This window comes from Zophobas morio, unplaced genomic scaffold, assembly GCF_036711695.1.
Source record: "Zophobas morio isolate AGI-343-1 ecotype UQ-CSIRO unplaced genomic scaffold, CSIRO_AGI_Zmor_V1 ptg000011l, whole genome shotgun sequence".
Classification (NCBI taxonomy): domain Eukaryota; kingdom Metazoa; phylum Arthropoda; class Insecta; order Coleoptera; family Tenebrionidae; genus Zophobas; species Zophobas morio.
The window spans coordinates 18,318,010-18,333,540 of NW_026972116.1; the positions used below are offsets into that span (position 1 = coordinate 18,318,010).

The 15,531-nt window shown below is 31.2% G+C and overlaps 1 protein-coding gene across 1 annotated transcript; it reads right to left on the reverse strand.

Moving 5' to 3' along the window:
- Positions 1 to 563: 563 nt before the first annotated feature.
- LOC135127357 (uncharacterized) lies at positions 564 to 1,241 on the reverse strand. Its single transcript, XM_064053804.1, has one exon. The coding sequence runs from the start codon at positions 1,239 to 1,241 to the stop codon at positions 564 to 566; it is 678 nt and encodes a 225-aa protein (XP_063909874.1).
- Positions 1,242 to 15,531: the final 14,290 nt, after the last annotated feature.

Below are 15,531 nucleotides of genomic sequence, written 5' to 3' on the forward strand. Positions count from 1 at the left end.
TTTCGTGAATATTTAAAATATTCGGAACGAAGGCTCCTGAATTAATGAAAACGGCGAAATTTATTTACGGCTTGGCTAACTGCATGTTTTGTATGCGTACGAGGTCACAGAGGTGCAAGAAAATATTACGGCAATCGTTAATTGATTGTTGCATTAACACTTAATTTCTCACACCGAAATTTATTTAAGTGTTTTTTCCAAAAAAAGAGAATTATTTTTTACATTAAAAATTTAGTTTTTTCAAAAATGTCAGTTTTCTGTAGAATAATAAGTTACGTGTTTATAAAGTTTATTCTTTTTTTAAAACAATTGTCAGTGTCAAAATTCTCTCAAAGACCAGACTGTACCACCCTAAGACCTTTCGTTTTGGAACAACTGTATCGTAAAATCTCTCTAGATAAGGTTTGTGGTTATGTCGGTCAATGTCAGTGTCAGAAAAGTTTCACAGATCTAAGCACATTTTATACCAAAGGACAATACTAAAAACGATAATGACACGTTAAAATGCAATTGAACATAATACAGCTAACAGGAAAATGGAAATTTATTTAATGCGTAACAGTTTATTCAGTTTCAGAATCAGATTCAAAATGTTCAGACCCCCAATCATCTTCCGAATCAGATTCTGCGGAAAGCTGAATTATTATTGGAGGAATGTCGTCAATTGGTAGATTTCCCATCAATTTCTTCCAATCTTCTCTAATTAGTTCCTCGCAGTGACGAACGCTATTCGCCCACATATCAGGGGTAAAATTTTCAAGTGCTCTTGACCACATTTGCCTTGTCTTTTCCAGTTTGGGACCAGAAGCTGATGGTATGTGCTTGCTATAGTACGTCTTTATGAATCCCCAAGCTAATTCTATAGGGTTGTATTGGCAATTGTACGGTGGTAAACGAAGAACAATGTGGCCTCTTTTGTGAATTAAATCATCAACTGCATAAGTTTTTTCAATGAATTGTTTTTTGTCGCGAATAATGGCCCATAAATCTGACTTCAGGGAATCAGGTGGATAAGGTATATTGTTCTCTTGAAGCCACTGGGTCATATCTCGTTTTTTTGTGGATGCCACAGGTAATTTTCTTAGTTGCTCAGAATGGTACGGAGCATTGTCAAGGACTATTACGCAAGTTTTATCAAGACTATTCAATGCTGGAAGTAACTGTTTTTCTATCCACTCAGTAAATATTTTCGCGTTCATGTTTTTATGATAGTCTCTATGTTCTGTATCTGAACCTAGCATTAGGTCACAATCTTTTAAAAAACCCCTTGCAGTTCCTGCATGGAGAATAGTGAATCTTCTACCCTCCCCTTTTAATCTTTGAGGAACGCCTAATGGATCAGATTCGTTTACCCACGTTTTTACTGGACTTCCATTTTCATAAATCCATGTCTCGTCCAAAAAGACAAATATGTAGTTATCAGATTGTAGATATTGTAAATACTTTTTTAAAAATTTAATTCTCTTTGCAATTATATGCGGTTGTTCAATTAAAATTTTTCTGTTGTTGAATTTTTTCCATTTATATCCCATCGATTTAATAATTTTGTATAATTTAGACCTACTGCCAGTGTAATCGCACTCGTTTTTAACATACTGAAGAAGATCGTCAATGGTGAAGTGTTTTCCATTGGCATGGTATGTATGAATTTGTCTTGCCAGCTCCTCTTTTATATAATGAAATGCTGGATTAGTCTTGTAATTTATTTTATGACGGCCTTTTTTCTCAGGAATTTTTACGCAACCAACATTATCAAATTCATGGATAATTTTGAAAACTACTGTCGAGTGAACCTAAACAAAATATTTTAAGAGGAATGTTTGGGGTTTCGTTAATGATCCTAAAAAAATACGTCAAAAATATATGCAGCTTTACTACAAATTTCTTTTTGTAGCATGGTCGGTTTCTCTGTTTGCATTTGTTTACAAAATCTAATGACAGCTTCTTTTTCTCGCTGCGTTAGGGGCCGTCCAGATCCTTGCTTTCGGGAACTCATTTTGCTTTTTATTTAAATTTGCAAGAAATTGCCGGTTCAGTCGCGCAAGCGCTTTCACGTCAAAATGGCTTACATATGACATTTTACGTTGTCAACCTAACACCATCAAAATAACTAATGGCTCATACCAACATGACAACACATTGACAATTGTTTTAAAAAAAAAAAAGACTTTAGTTGGCTTCACACACTTGAACGTATGTTGTGTCAAAGATGCAATTTATAGTTCAGAAATAGCTTGGATGTTTTTACTTTAAAAATGGTAAGAGTTAGTGTCTTTAGATACAGTTTTCCTGTGTTTTTTTTTTGGAAATTTAATAAAAAAAGTAATTCGTTTACACTGAGAAAATGCGAACAAAATGTCAAACAACAAAAAATCGTCTTCAAGTTGACACTGGATGAACAGTTTTCATAGATTTTTGTTATTAGCCCATTATGTTGCTATTATTTTTTGTGCATTTTTCTTTTAATACCTTCATTTTTACTTCCCGAGCGTAAGCGAAGGAAGTATTGTAATCGAGACTGTCGGCCGACTTTCTACTTTATGTTTTCTCGACCTTTCATGACCCCTAGAGTACGAACAAATAGGTCTAACGTTTCCGTCTATCTGTCTGTCCGTCCACCGTCCCAAATTTTTATTAGTCAAATAATCTCCGAAAGTACTGAACTGGTTGTTGTCAAATTTTGTATTTATATTAGGAATATCATGTAGATGGTAAAACGTTAACCAAAAAATTTTGGGAATACAATACTGTTATTTTTCAATTTCTATTTTCCATTTTACACTATATAAAATGAACCAGTGAAATAGAGAAAGAAGGTGGGCGAGGCTAAATTTAGCTTTTTTCTAGTTTCATAAGCTCCGCCCACCCACCCCTTCTTCGTTCCAGAGACTACTCTTAATATTGTTCAGTCCTAGTTTAACAAGTACCTACTAGCTCCGCCCACCCGCCCTCTATTTTCTTAGAGGGTATGTCGTTTGCTATAATCTGTCTTATCTTACCAAGTACTAGTATCTCCCACGCTCCCTTTATTTTCTTAGAGGTTACGTCATTTACCAAAATCAATCTTATCTTAGCAGATACTAGCCCCGCCCATACATGCTGTTCTCATTCTAACGATTTTGTCTATCTTCAGTTGAGATGTACCTTTAGTGTAGTAGAGTAGACAAAATGAATCAGTGAAATGGAAGCGGGGTGGGTGGGCGGGGTGAATTGTATGTTATTTTGTAATGTGAGAATGGGAACTAATAAAACGAAGGCTGTTAAAGAGAAGCGTTAATTGTAATTTTTTTGTTATACTGCTCATTTGCTATAATATTTATTTCTTATTTCTGAAGAAAAAAATGAAAGAACGAATGGGTGGGCGGGGCTAAATTAAACTTTTTCATACAGAATCTTTTATAAGCAAGCAATAGCCCCCCCCCACCCCTCTTCATTCCAGTGATTACTCTTAATATTGTTCAGTCATTTACCAAAATTAATCTTATTTGTTATTTTATAATCCGAATTTACTAAAGAAAATAAGTATAATTGTATTTTTATTTTATTTTCCTAAACTTTCAGAAAATGTCTTAGATAAGCCATTTTTAATTTAACCAATAAAATGTATGCCCCCACTATATAAAATAAATTTCATAAAATATACAGAGTGAGTCACTAAGCACGTGGTCCTCGAAATCCCTGTCTATAGTGTGTTTTGTGTTCGAATCATAGCATAAAATTCAGTTTTTCTTAGTAGACTACTGTGTACATATTTATATTTCTACATGTTCTTATTAGCCTCCATCTAAGTTTTATAACCACAGTTATTTTTGAAACTCCGATGCGACGTTGTCACGTCATTCAAAATTGCATTAACGTTATTTTCAAGATCTGTGCTGCAATATTTTATGACGGGATAAGCAAAAAAGTACATGATTTGTTGTATTATCAATTATATAAAATTCTAATATATAGATGGTACATAAACAAAAATTAAACTTTCAGTATATCATGTGTCCCTTAAAAAAGTAAAAAATCTCAATAACTATCCGTTTTAATAATAGAAAATCTGTAACAAAAAGAAAAAGATCGAAAACCAAAATAAGATGCAATAATAAAATACAGGGTATTATATCCGACAAAATTGAAATATCGATATTTGAAAATTGTTACAATAAATCTTTTATGTACACTCTGTATAAAAAAACAAATTTTATTTATATCACAATAAAGCGCGTATTTCTCGACGAAGTTTTGTCTTGATTACTATAGCTTTGAAAATTTGGGTTGAAAATCTAATGATCAAAGATAAACTTTCAAAAATTCATGACTGACTTTGATCGTGTTTTTTATTATTCTCCGGGTAATTTTAAATTATCATTAGAAAATTAGGCATTTATTATGAAAAATGGGTCAGGGTTAGAGCGCCTACTCGATGGCCAGCCCGCAGCCCAGATTTAACACCCTTAGATTTATTTTTAGCTAAAAACCATCACGTTTACTGGTTATTAAAATAAAATGTCGCGATTTTCCGTGAATTGTGGGAAAATTAGAGAAATAAATTTTGAATTATAAATAATCAGTATCGAATTAATCGAGTGAATCGTTAATTTTTTAAACTCCTTGCATTAACAATTCCAAAAAACTATACAGCGTGAGTCACTAAAACCGAAAAAAATGTTGCAGGACTATACAGAGAGTTTTGTTTTGGAGGTACAGCATACAAGTTAGTTTTTAAATAGAATTACTTATGTATACCGAGTGGATGTTAATGTTTCTGTTTCTTTGTCAGGTTGACAACATTTTAAAAATTTTATGATGGCATACGTGATGTCAAATTCAAATTTTCGGCATCAATTCAGTAGCTGCCATCTTCTTATTGGTTTTTAGTTTCGCTCATGTTAAAATTGACAACTGTGAACTGACAGAATTGTCAACCCAAAAATTTACTTCAATCATTAATACTCACTCGGTATTTTTATATATTCTTATTATCTTATTAATACCTTCCTAGACTTAATGATCATAGTTTATTTTTAAAATTTCCATGCACGTTATTCCAGATTTTAAGATCTGTGTTTGTTATAATATAAATTAAATAAAATTTTAATATTCAGAGTATTTATAAAAAATTTTCGCAATTTTCAAACTGTCACGTAATTAAAAATTTTAAGAATAACGTTATGTGAGGGATAAGATCCGTGATTTGTTGTAGTATCAATAATATAAAATTCTAGTATATATAGTATATATAAAGAAAAAATAATTTCAATATATTGATGTGTTCCTTAAAAAAGTAAAAAATCCAAATAACCATCAGATTTAACAATGGAAAATGTTTAACAAAAAGAAAAAGAACGAAAACCAAAATATGATGTAATAATAAAATACAGGGTATTCTATCTGAAAAAAACGAAAAATCGACTTTTGAAAATTGTTATATTTTGATGAACACTCTGTATACTAAAACCAAATTTTTATTTATATCACATCAGTAAAGCGCGCAGTTTTAATTATCTTTCCACAAAGTATTGTAATGCTGATTTTAAAAATAACCCTATTGCAATTTTTTTCTAAACCCTTCCATTGCTAAAAAATTTAAGAAAATTGGAATAAGTTGACAACGTCTCATCAGAATTTTGAAAATAAACTATGGTTGTAAAGCCTAAGAAAATTTTAATCAGAATATATAGAAATATACCGGCTGATAAAAAAATTACGTATTTCCTTGATGGTAGGTTGTCAAGATGGTTAAAAAATCATCTCTGAATCAAATTTTTGAAAATAAACTTCAAGATTGAAAAATTAATTTAGTAATTTTGATACGTAAAATTAGTAAAAAATGATGTTGTGAGTCCTATTCTAGCAAATTATTATTAAATTATGAATAACTAATTGTTTAACTGTGTATTACACAATGCAGTTCATCGTAGTTACGAAGTTAATTCTTCAACTTTGACATTCAATATTTTAAAAAGTTTGGTGCAGGAATTTTTTTTACCATTTTTTTCGAGTTCTTCAAAGCATTCTTAACGACGTACCATCGAGCCCATATGTCATATTTTATCACCTTGTATAAGGTAATCTATTTGAAACAATTAAGTGTGCCAATTTTCACTTTTTTTCTATATCTAATATTATGGGATATCGAACAGTGCATACTTAGTGATTCACCCTGTATATTTAACAATTTTTGAGATGATGCCATCGGTTTTCTCAAGAGATGAATAAATAAATTTTAATCGAAAATTTTCTATAGTTATGATGAATCCAGTTTATTTATAAAAAAAGTAGTCCATGAGGGGATCGAATCCGCAACCTATGCGTTACTAGCACACACTAACTATTTGTATTAAAAACACGTGGTGGACCTCATTCCTCTCATATTTCTATAAAAGGTTATACAATTTTGATTTTTTTTACGAAAATTTGGATGCTTTGGGCAAAAAATCAAGGCGGATTCGTAAACCACAATAGGAGTATCGCAAAATTTTGAGATGACGTTATCAAGTTGTTGGTGTGGATGATTAGACAAATCTTGTAAGATGTTGATTACCATTTACACGATATCCTTAACATACATATATAATTTAACAACAATTAATCCGATAGTTTCGGAGACTATCTGTTTAATAAAAATGGATACAGACCACAAACATGAAAGTAGCCATTCATAGGATGCACCTATTACAAAAAATTAGTATCCTTAATAGTAATAAGTTCCATAAATTTTATTTAAAATTTTAGATTACTGAGTGATCCAAATCATTCTGAAAGCAAAAACAATAACAATTAAAGGAGTAGTAAAAAGATTTATAAAATAAAATCAGGAATGATGATTTTAAATTAGTTAATTAATTAATTAATAGCACATTTGATGGCGTTACCGGCTAATAAAAAGAAAATAAAAGCGACCCACATATTTTCAAATGATTTATTTTTCTTCGTGCTAAATCATTGCGAATAAGGTACAAAAGATGACATTCATTACAATTTACGTTCCCGTAGGCAGCTTTTACAATAAAATAACAACTACTAGAAAAATAAAATATATATAAAAATATTAATGGCTTGTCAAGGACGGGTCTCTAATGAAATCGCGTAATACGGTAAGCATCATAAAATGTGTTTATTTCTATATATAGGTTTTATTAAGACATAAAGATCAAATGAAGCGCTAACGTATGTAGAAGATACAGAATGTTGAGTTAAAAGCGTGAACAACGATAATTACAGGTTTTTTTGGAAGAATTTTGCTACACACACGTTAACATGACATCATAAATTATTTACAATGCATTCGCTTTGCATTGCAACAACGCCATCATAATCAGTTTCTAAAATTGAAACTGATGCGACACCTTTACTATCTGTAATCAGTAGTAATCACCGACTTCCCGGAACATTGACCATTATTTATATTTCCGGAAATTATTTCACAGTATGTCCCACTTGCTAGAAATGTCTGAATACTTTCAGTTAAATTGCCCCCATTAGAACAAGCTATCAAGCCTTTACTACCGCGCAAAAAGGTCATCTGGAAAAAGTACCATATTGTTTGTTACATTATATTCCCATAAATTTCTTCCAGATCTTCCGGTTTCTGATATTTCGCTGAGTTCTGCAAGCTCCAACTCAGTCAAATGCTTCAAATACGTCACAATCGTCCCACGAACTTAATCAAAAACTTTCATTGAGTGAATTCAAATTTCCAAGATAAATACTTGCTCCAAATCCTCAGACTATTAATTTCGCAGTTTCGTGTAATTTTTGGATTTAAATAATTGCTTGCACGAAGGGTGAAAATCTGGCGGATTATAGTATACGGTATGAAGGGATACATCCTGACGTCACTGAGAGCTTTATTTCACCGTTTCCGGTTAACGCCGCCATGCGGTTAAAGACCACTACTAAGAAACGTTCAATTATTTATTTAAAGGGGTTAGTTTATTTATTTAACGAGATTACCTTATTCCTACTTTATTGCATCGTAAAGACAGTCTAGGAATCCCGCCTCGGTTCCAAATCTTATGGGTCACGGATTGGTGTCTTTCCCACCATGGTCTTCCAGGTGCTATTATGTTTTCATTAGGTGAAATCTACATGATTGTGTTCAATTAGTTCTGAAGATGGTTTAATTATATGATATGTGAAGGAAGCATAATGGGCGACTTTGCCATCGGTTTTAGAAGGTATTGTTACGTCGTAACTAAGTGTCGAAATTTTGGTAGAAAGTATATATTTCATTCAACAAAGTCACTGCATTAATTTATTTTTTTATCAATTTGGATATTTAGTGAGGGTTTTGGTTGTTGTTCATCATTAAAATTTTCTTATGTAACTTTAGTACACCTGTATATGCTTCATAAATATGAATTTGGCATTAGTAGCCCGTAATTCAAATTGACTAAACAATTTGTTTAGTGTGGATATCCAACGTTAGTGATGATTGAAAAATCAATAGCAATAATTATAGGTTTTCGATAATATCTAGCGATAAAATTCTGTTTTACATACTAATGCTTGAATAAACATAGATTTTTATATTTATTAGCTTCAGTTTTATTTTGTAGAAATCACGATTTTTGCCAAAACTTTTGATTTTTCTAGCTAGGTTTTTTTATCATTAATATCTACAACAAGGAGCTTCTTTGAAAGCTACACTAAAACTAACTAATCCTTCTAATAGAGCTTTGTTAATCTAGTGTATTCCAGGCTGTTTCAATTAAATTTTCAAAATGATGAAGAGCACTTATTTCACTAAAAATAAATGACTGCTCTTCGGGGATTTACTTTGTACTTTAACTTCCAGAGAAAATCTAATGCCCAATGTGGGATTTCCTATATGGATGTGCAGCACAAATTCATGAATAAATGAAAGGTAGGGGACGTAAGGCAAGACGGTGTACTTAAGGACAAAATAAAGTACATGCTTTCAAAGTTAAAGAAAAATAACCATTTGTTAAAGAATTTTCACAGTTAATACAACGTTTACGATCCATCAAACTGTTTACTAATAAATAATAATGGTTCTATTCGGTGAAAAATAATAATATGTTTTTGTTTTAAAATTTACTTCTCGGAATGTAAAAATTGAGTGTCTTCATATTGAGTGTTTCGCTGTCCTACTAAATATATATCAAATGTCAATTTTTAACTCTTATTAAGATTTATGGTAATTTATACTGTGTTTTTTTATGAAATCAAATAAGTATTTTTGAAGTAATTTAACGACTTGAGTTGAAACATCCTGTATATTTATTTTAAGCACTCTGGTTAAATGACATAATACGAAAATATTGTCTCGTATTCTTAAATAAACAAATATATTTAATTACTATATTATAGAGGGGAATAGGAAAGGTAAATACTTTCTTTGTTTTGGATATAAGGAAATGCCCATCATTATATATGTATATTTGACCAGTAGAAAGCTGTTGATGTCAAGTTTTCGAAAGAATGTGAAGGAATCTTGAAAATCTATTTTGATTTCTTGTTGAATCAATTCCATAAGATCTTCGAGGCTTTTGATGTTTCGTATCTGAAAGTGTTTGAAAAAGTTTTAAGGAAACCGTAATGTGTTTTTTTATGAATGTGAAAGAATCTTGTAGTTCCTGAGTTTTTTTTTTAGAATCTTGGAGCCCCTTGTATTTTGTTTTTTGAAACAATTTGAAAAGATTACTTAGGATCTTGCTATTTTCTTTTGGAAATCGTCTTAAGGGTTCTTTGTGTTTTTTAAGAATGTAAGAATCTTGGGGATCTCTCGTCACTTGTTTTTAAACAATTTGAAATGATCTTAGAGACTCTTGATATTTTGTTTTTGAAAGCGTCTAGAGATCCCCGTACCATGTTTAAGAATGTGAAAGAATCTTGGGTATCAATTGTATTTTGTTTTGAAACAATTTAAAAAGAGCTTGGGAATTTTTAACGTTTTATTTTTGAGAAATAAGCGTTTGAATGAATTTTGGGGGTATGTAATGTATTTTTGTAAGAATGTGAAAGAATCTTGTAAGATCCTCGTGTTTTGTTTTTGAAAATTACAAGGATCTCTAGAGTCTTTTTTAACAATGTGAAAGAATGTTAAGAGTCTTAGCGGTTCTTTGTGTTTTTTAAGAATGTGAAAACAATCTTGGGGATGTCTTGCAACTTGTTTTTGGAACTGTAGGTAAGCGAAGAAAAATGTTGCTTCTCCGGTGGGAATCGAACCGCACCTTTACCGCTTGCCGGGCGGGTGCGCTTACCACTAGACCACGGAGGAGCTTATCTTTCCTCGCTTACTACTAGGTATTATTGTGCCGCCACGGAACAATTCGAAAGAGTCTTGAAGGCGCTTGATGTTTTGTTTTTGAAAGAGTCTGAAAAACCCCAAATAACTTTTTTCTTAACAATGTGAAGAAAAAATTGTTTGTGTTGTTTTTGAAACAATTTAAAAAGATTTTGGAGCTCCTAATGTTTTATTTTTAAATTACTTACGTAGCTTGTGGTCCCTTGTGTATTTTTTTAAGGAGATAATTTTGAGGATTACTAGTTTTTTTCGAGAATATGAAAGAATGTTGACAGTCATTGGTGTCTTTTTTAGAATTTTGAGCATTCTTTGCGTCTTGTTTTTTGTTTTGAAACAATGTAAAAAGAGCTTTGGAATTTTTAACGTTTTATTTTTGAGAAATAAGCGTTTGAAAGAATTTTGGGGGTATGTAATGTATTTTTGTAAGAATGTGAAAGAATCTTGGGCGCCCTATACTTTTTGTTTTTAGAATAGTTTAAAAGAATCCGAGGGGCTCTAATAAAGACATATTTCTTCAAGAATGTGAAAGAATCTTGTGAGCTCCTTGTCTTTTATCTTTGAGAATTTTTAAGAAACCTAGTGTTTTTTCGAGAATGTGAAAGACTCTTGAGGGTCCCTGGTCCCTTTTTTAGAATTTTGAGGACCCCTTGCGTTTTGTTTTTGAAGCAATTTGAAAAGATCTTGGAGGCTCGTGCTGTTTTTTTTACATTTTTTTTAGATTTGCTTATACAGGGTGACTCAAAAAAATTAAGAAATCAGTCAATTTATTTTATTGAATAAATCAAGAATTGAAAAACTGAATGCTTTGAAATCATGCAAACGTTTTAAAGTCATTGTAAGCAGGTAAATTGTTAATCAAAATAAATCTGTTTATTCTCCAAAAAAATTGAAGCCGTTATCTCAAAATGTGCAAAATATGATGAGTTTTTACTTGTGATTCAGCAGTGCATTCATATTTTTTAATTTTAATAAGAATTATAATAATCATATTCAGAACATTTTGTCGATTGTACGAGTAGTTAATAATTCTGATCCTCTGTTTTGAGGGGCTGAACACATTCAAATCAAACTAATTCCTACGTGACATTCTTCCGACGTATAAACATAAACACTTTCAAGTTGTTTTTCTTATCGTGCATAAGCTAAGGACGTACAGTTGTGGAGTCCATCGGGCAATTTGCTACTTTCATATTTTCTCGATGTTTCATAACCCCTAGACAAGCCCGTAGCTAGATCTAGACAAGTTATAATTAACTAAATGTGATTTACAACATCGAAAATCAAAATAAAATGTAATGTTTAAAGGGGTAATTTCGAGCTGGATTTGCGAAATCGCAAGTGCCGTTGCTATAGTAATTGCGATGGCAGTTGTTGCGATGCGCGATATGATTCGTTGTGGCGGCTGCTGTCATCCAACTTGAAATTGGGCCGTTATTCAATAAGCGGAAGTCAGAGTCATAAAAAAGTCTCGACCGTCGGCATTCTGATCCGATTATTGCAATTCGTAGAAAATATCTTTCAGTTTAGTTTCTGTTTTACTCTCACGTTTACAGGTTGAAAAGTGTTATCGCTATTTGTCTTAAGTTACGAGTAGCATAAATTATTTTCAGTTCAATCTTCAGTCACACCTCTGTTATTACATACGACAGACGTGATTAAGTTGTTTCGTTATTTTATTGATTAGAATCACGGTTCAAGAATAATACAGTACTTTTATTATTAGTATCTACCCAAACCGATATATGCGTCCTTATATAATAAAATTCCCAAAATCAAATATGTTAATTTTTCGAAAAAGCTAGATTTGATAAGCTGTATTTATGGGTGAGGGAAGTTCTGTCGAAGTATGAATTTGAACTTTTTCAATAGTGTCTGGTCAAAAATAACTAAATAAAAATAGTTCGAGAACTTTTATTATATTTTCTCAACGCTCCATATCTTTTACAATTGGAAAAATTACACGTAATTTTATTGGACAAATATATTCTGACTGGACCGATTGTTGCAAAATTTAGTATTTTAAGAACATTTTATTGTGACTTTGAAAAAATATTTATTAATCCACATTAAATTAGTGCTAAAAATTTTTTCTTCTCTATTGAAGCTGTACGTACAGAAAGACTTTTACAGTAAGAATCAGATTTCAATTTGGTTTTCGTAAAGGATTCTCCACATTTGCTGCTATAAATTCATTAACAAATAGTATTATTCAAAGCTTTGAGCACAAAAAATTCTATGTAAATCACTTTTTAGATTTTAGCAAAGCATTTGATTGTTTATCGCATGATATTCTGCTACGAAAAATGTACTTCTATAACTTTCATCCGACAAGAATAAATCTCATCATGAGTTATTTAGAAAATAGAACTCAACAAGTAACCTTTAATAGCAAATTATCAGATTATTCTTCTATTAACTACCGAGTTCCCCAAGGATCTATTTTGGGACCTATATTATTTTTATTGTTCATCAATGATCTTCCAAATTATATTCCCGAAGCTGATGTAATGTTTTATGCTGACGACACTTGCATTGGTACTACAGGAACTACTGTCGATATTGTTTCAAAACAAAGTAAAAAATTGGTCTAAAGAGTTTAGACAGTACTTCCCTCGCTGTCGGAAACGTGACGACTGCATGCCTATTATGTTTTTTTTTTCGCAGTGGATTTCAAAGAATTCGGTTTTGTAGTTCCTGATTAAATCAATAAAATATATTTACGCATTCATTAATTTTTTTGAGTCACTCTGTATATGCAAATTCAAAAAATATAAATGGAGTGGTAAATGACAAGTACAGACTCATCATATTTTGTACATTTTAGATATGATTTATTCGGCAAACTTTCGAGCTGACGTCATCAAGTTTTTGGAGGGGATAAGCAAATATATTTTGACTAGACATTTATTATGCTCTTTATGACCTTAAAACATCTGCAAGACTTCAGAGCATTCGGTTTTGTAGTTCCTGATTAAATCAATAAAATATATTTACGCATTCATTAATTTTTTTGAGTCACCCTGTATATGCAAATCCAAAAAATATGAATGGAGTGATAAATTACAAGTACAGACTCATCATATTTTTACAGTTTAGATAGGATTTATTCGGCAAACTTTCGAGCTGACGTCATCAATTTTTTGGAGGGGATAAGCAAATATATTTTGACTAAACATTTATTATGCTCTTTAGAACCTTAAAACATCTGCAAGATTTCAAAGCATTCGGTTTTGTAGTTTCTGAGTAAATCAGTAAAATAAATGTACGCATTCATTAATTTTTTTGAGTCACCCTGTATATGCAAATCCAAAAAATATGAATGGAGTGATAGATCACAAGTACATACTCATCATATTTTGGACATTTTAGATATGATTTATTCCACAAACTTTTGAGCTGACGTCATCAAGTTTTTGGAGGGGATAAGCAAATATTTTTTGACTAAAGATTTATGATGCTCTTTATAGCCTTAAAACATCTGCAACATTTCAAAGCATTCTGGTTAGCAGATTAAAAATTAAATTTCAAAATGTTGTTTTATAATTTTGATTTTTTTTCCAAAAATCTGGACGTTTCGGGTGAAAAGTCGATTCGGAGTTGTAAACTACATGTGTAGGACTATGTTATTTTATACAATTGAAAACCCATTTACTATGTACAATTTTGAAGTGACGTCATCGCATTAGTGGTGGGGATGATTAGACAAATTTTGGTTAGCGTTTTACCATCTACATGATATTCTTAATATAAGTACAAAATTTCACAACAATCGGTCGAGTACTTTCGGAGATTATCTGTCTAATAAAAATCCGGGACAACAGACGGACAGACGGACGGACAGACGGACAGACGGACGGACAGACGGACAGACGGACAGACGGACGGACAGACGGACAGACGGACAGACGGACAGACAGACGGAAATGGGAGACCTATTTCTTCGTCTTCTAGGGGTCATGAAAGATCGAGAAAACGTAAAAGTAGAGAGTCGGCCGACCGACTCGATTACAATACTTCCTTTGCTTACGCTCGGGAAGTAAAAATGTATAAGTAAAGCTGAAGAGTGGTTTACTGCGAACAGATTACATCTAAATAGAGACAAAAATGTGTCAATGCTCTTTACATTACGAACTTGTAATTACCTTAATAGTTTTGTTGAATTTACAAAATATTTAGGTGTCTATATTGATAAAGAACTTAACTGGAATCAACATGGTAATTATTTATCTGACAAAATAGCAAAAAACACGTTTGTTTTTCGGAACTTAGCTAATGAACTTTCCCTTAAATATCTGCGCAACATTTATTATGCATTAATTCACAGCTATCTCGATTATTCTATCTTAGTCTGGGGCCATTCATCTTCTTTAATAAGAATATTTAAATTACAAGGAAGAGCAATTAGAATCATAGACAATTTAGGATACAAAGACGATTGCAGAAAGTCTTTTACTTCATTGAACATTCTTACATTACCCTCTTTTTACATATACCGTGCTTGCAATTTATTACTATGAATGTCAATCTGTATCCAAAAGTCAATTTCAACCATAATTACAGCACAAGACGTCAAGCTATTTTATTTAAGAATTTACGACTAACAAAATCTAGAGATGGCACTGATTATGTTTTCATTAAACTTTTAAATGCTTTACCAAAAAAAAAAACTTAGAAATAATTATATATCCAAAATTTTCTTGAAACATTTAAAAACATATCTAATCGAGAAGGCCTTTTCTCCATTAGAGGAGTTTCTAAATAATAATTTTGATGACTTATAGTAGTGCAGTTTAACAATTCCTAACTTATCGTATATTTCATTATTAGATTATACTATATTGTATTAATTAGGAAATTGTATTTTAAAGTTGATGTTAATTATTACCAATCCATAATGTTTTCTTTTCTGTGACGTGTGTAAACTTATGTTTTTAGCACAAATAAAATTCTATTCTAAAATTCTATTCTATTCTATTCTATTGAATTTTACTTTTGTGTTTCATAAGATTTAAGTACCTCTTCAAGTATTTTACAAGGGTTTAGTTATGATTTAAATTTTTCTGAAAATAGAATAAATATGTGGTTCTAAAAAATTTTCAGAAACCCGCTAGCTTATGATAGGAACACACTTAAGATCAAAAAATTATTACATTGTAATATTCTCAGTGTGTAGGATTGTATAAATGTAGAAAATATTTTCAGTTTAATTAGAATTTGTAAATTGACATTATTAACTTTTATATTATGTATTTGAAACGAAATAACTG

What these genes read in the sequence shown, in the direction of transcription:
- LOC135127357 (XM_064053804.1), bottom strand. Translation starts at nt 1,241, where the DNA reads ATGCTAGGTTCAGATACAGAACATAGAGACTATCATAAAAACATGAAC.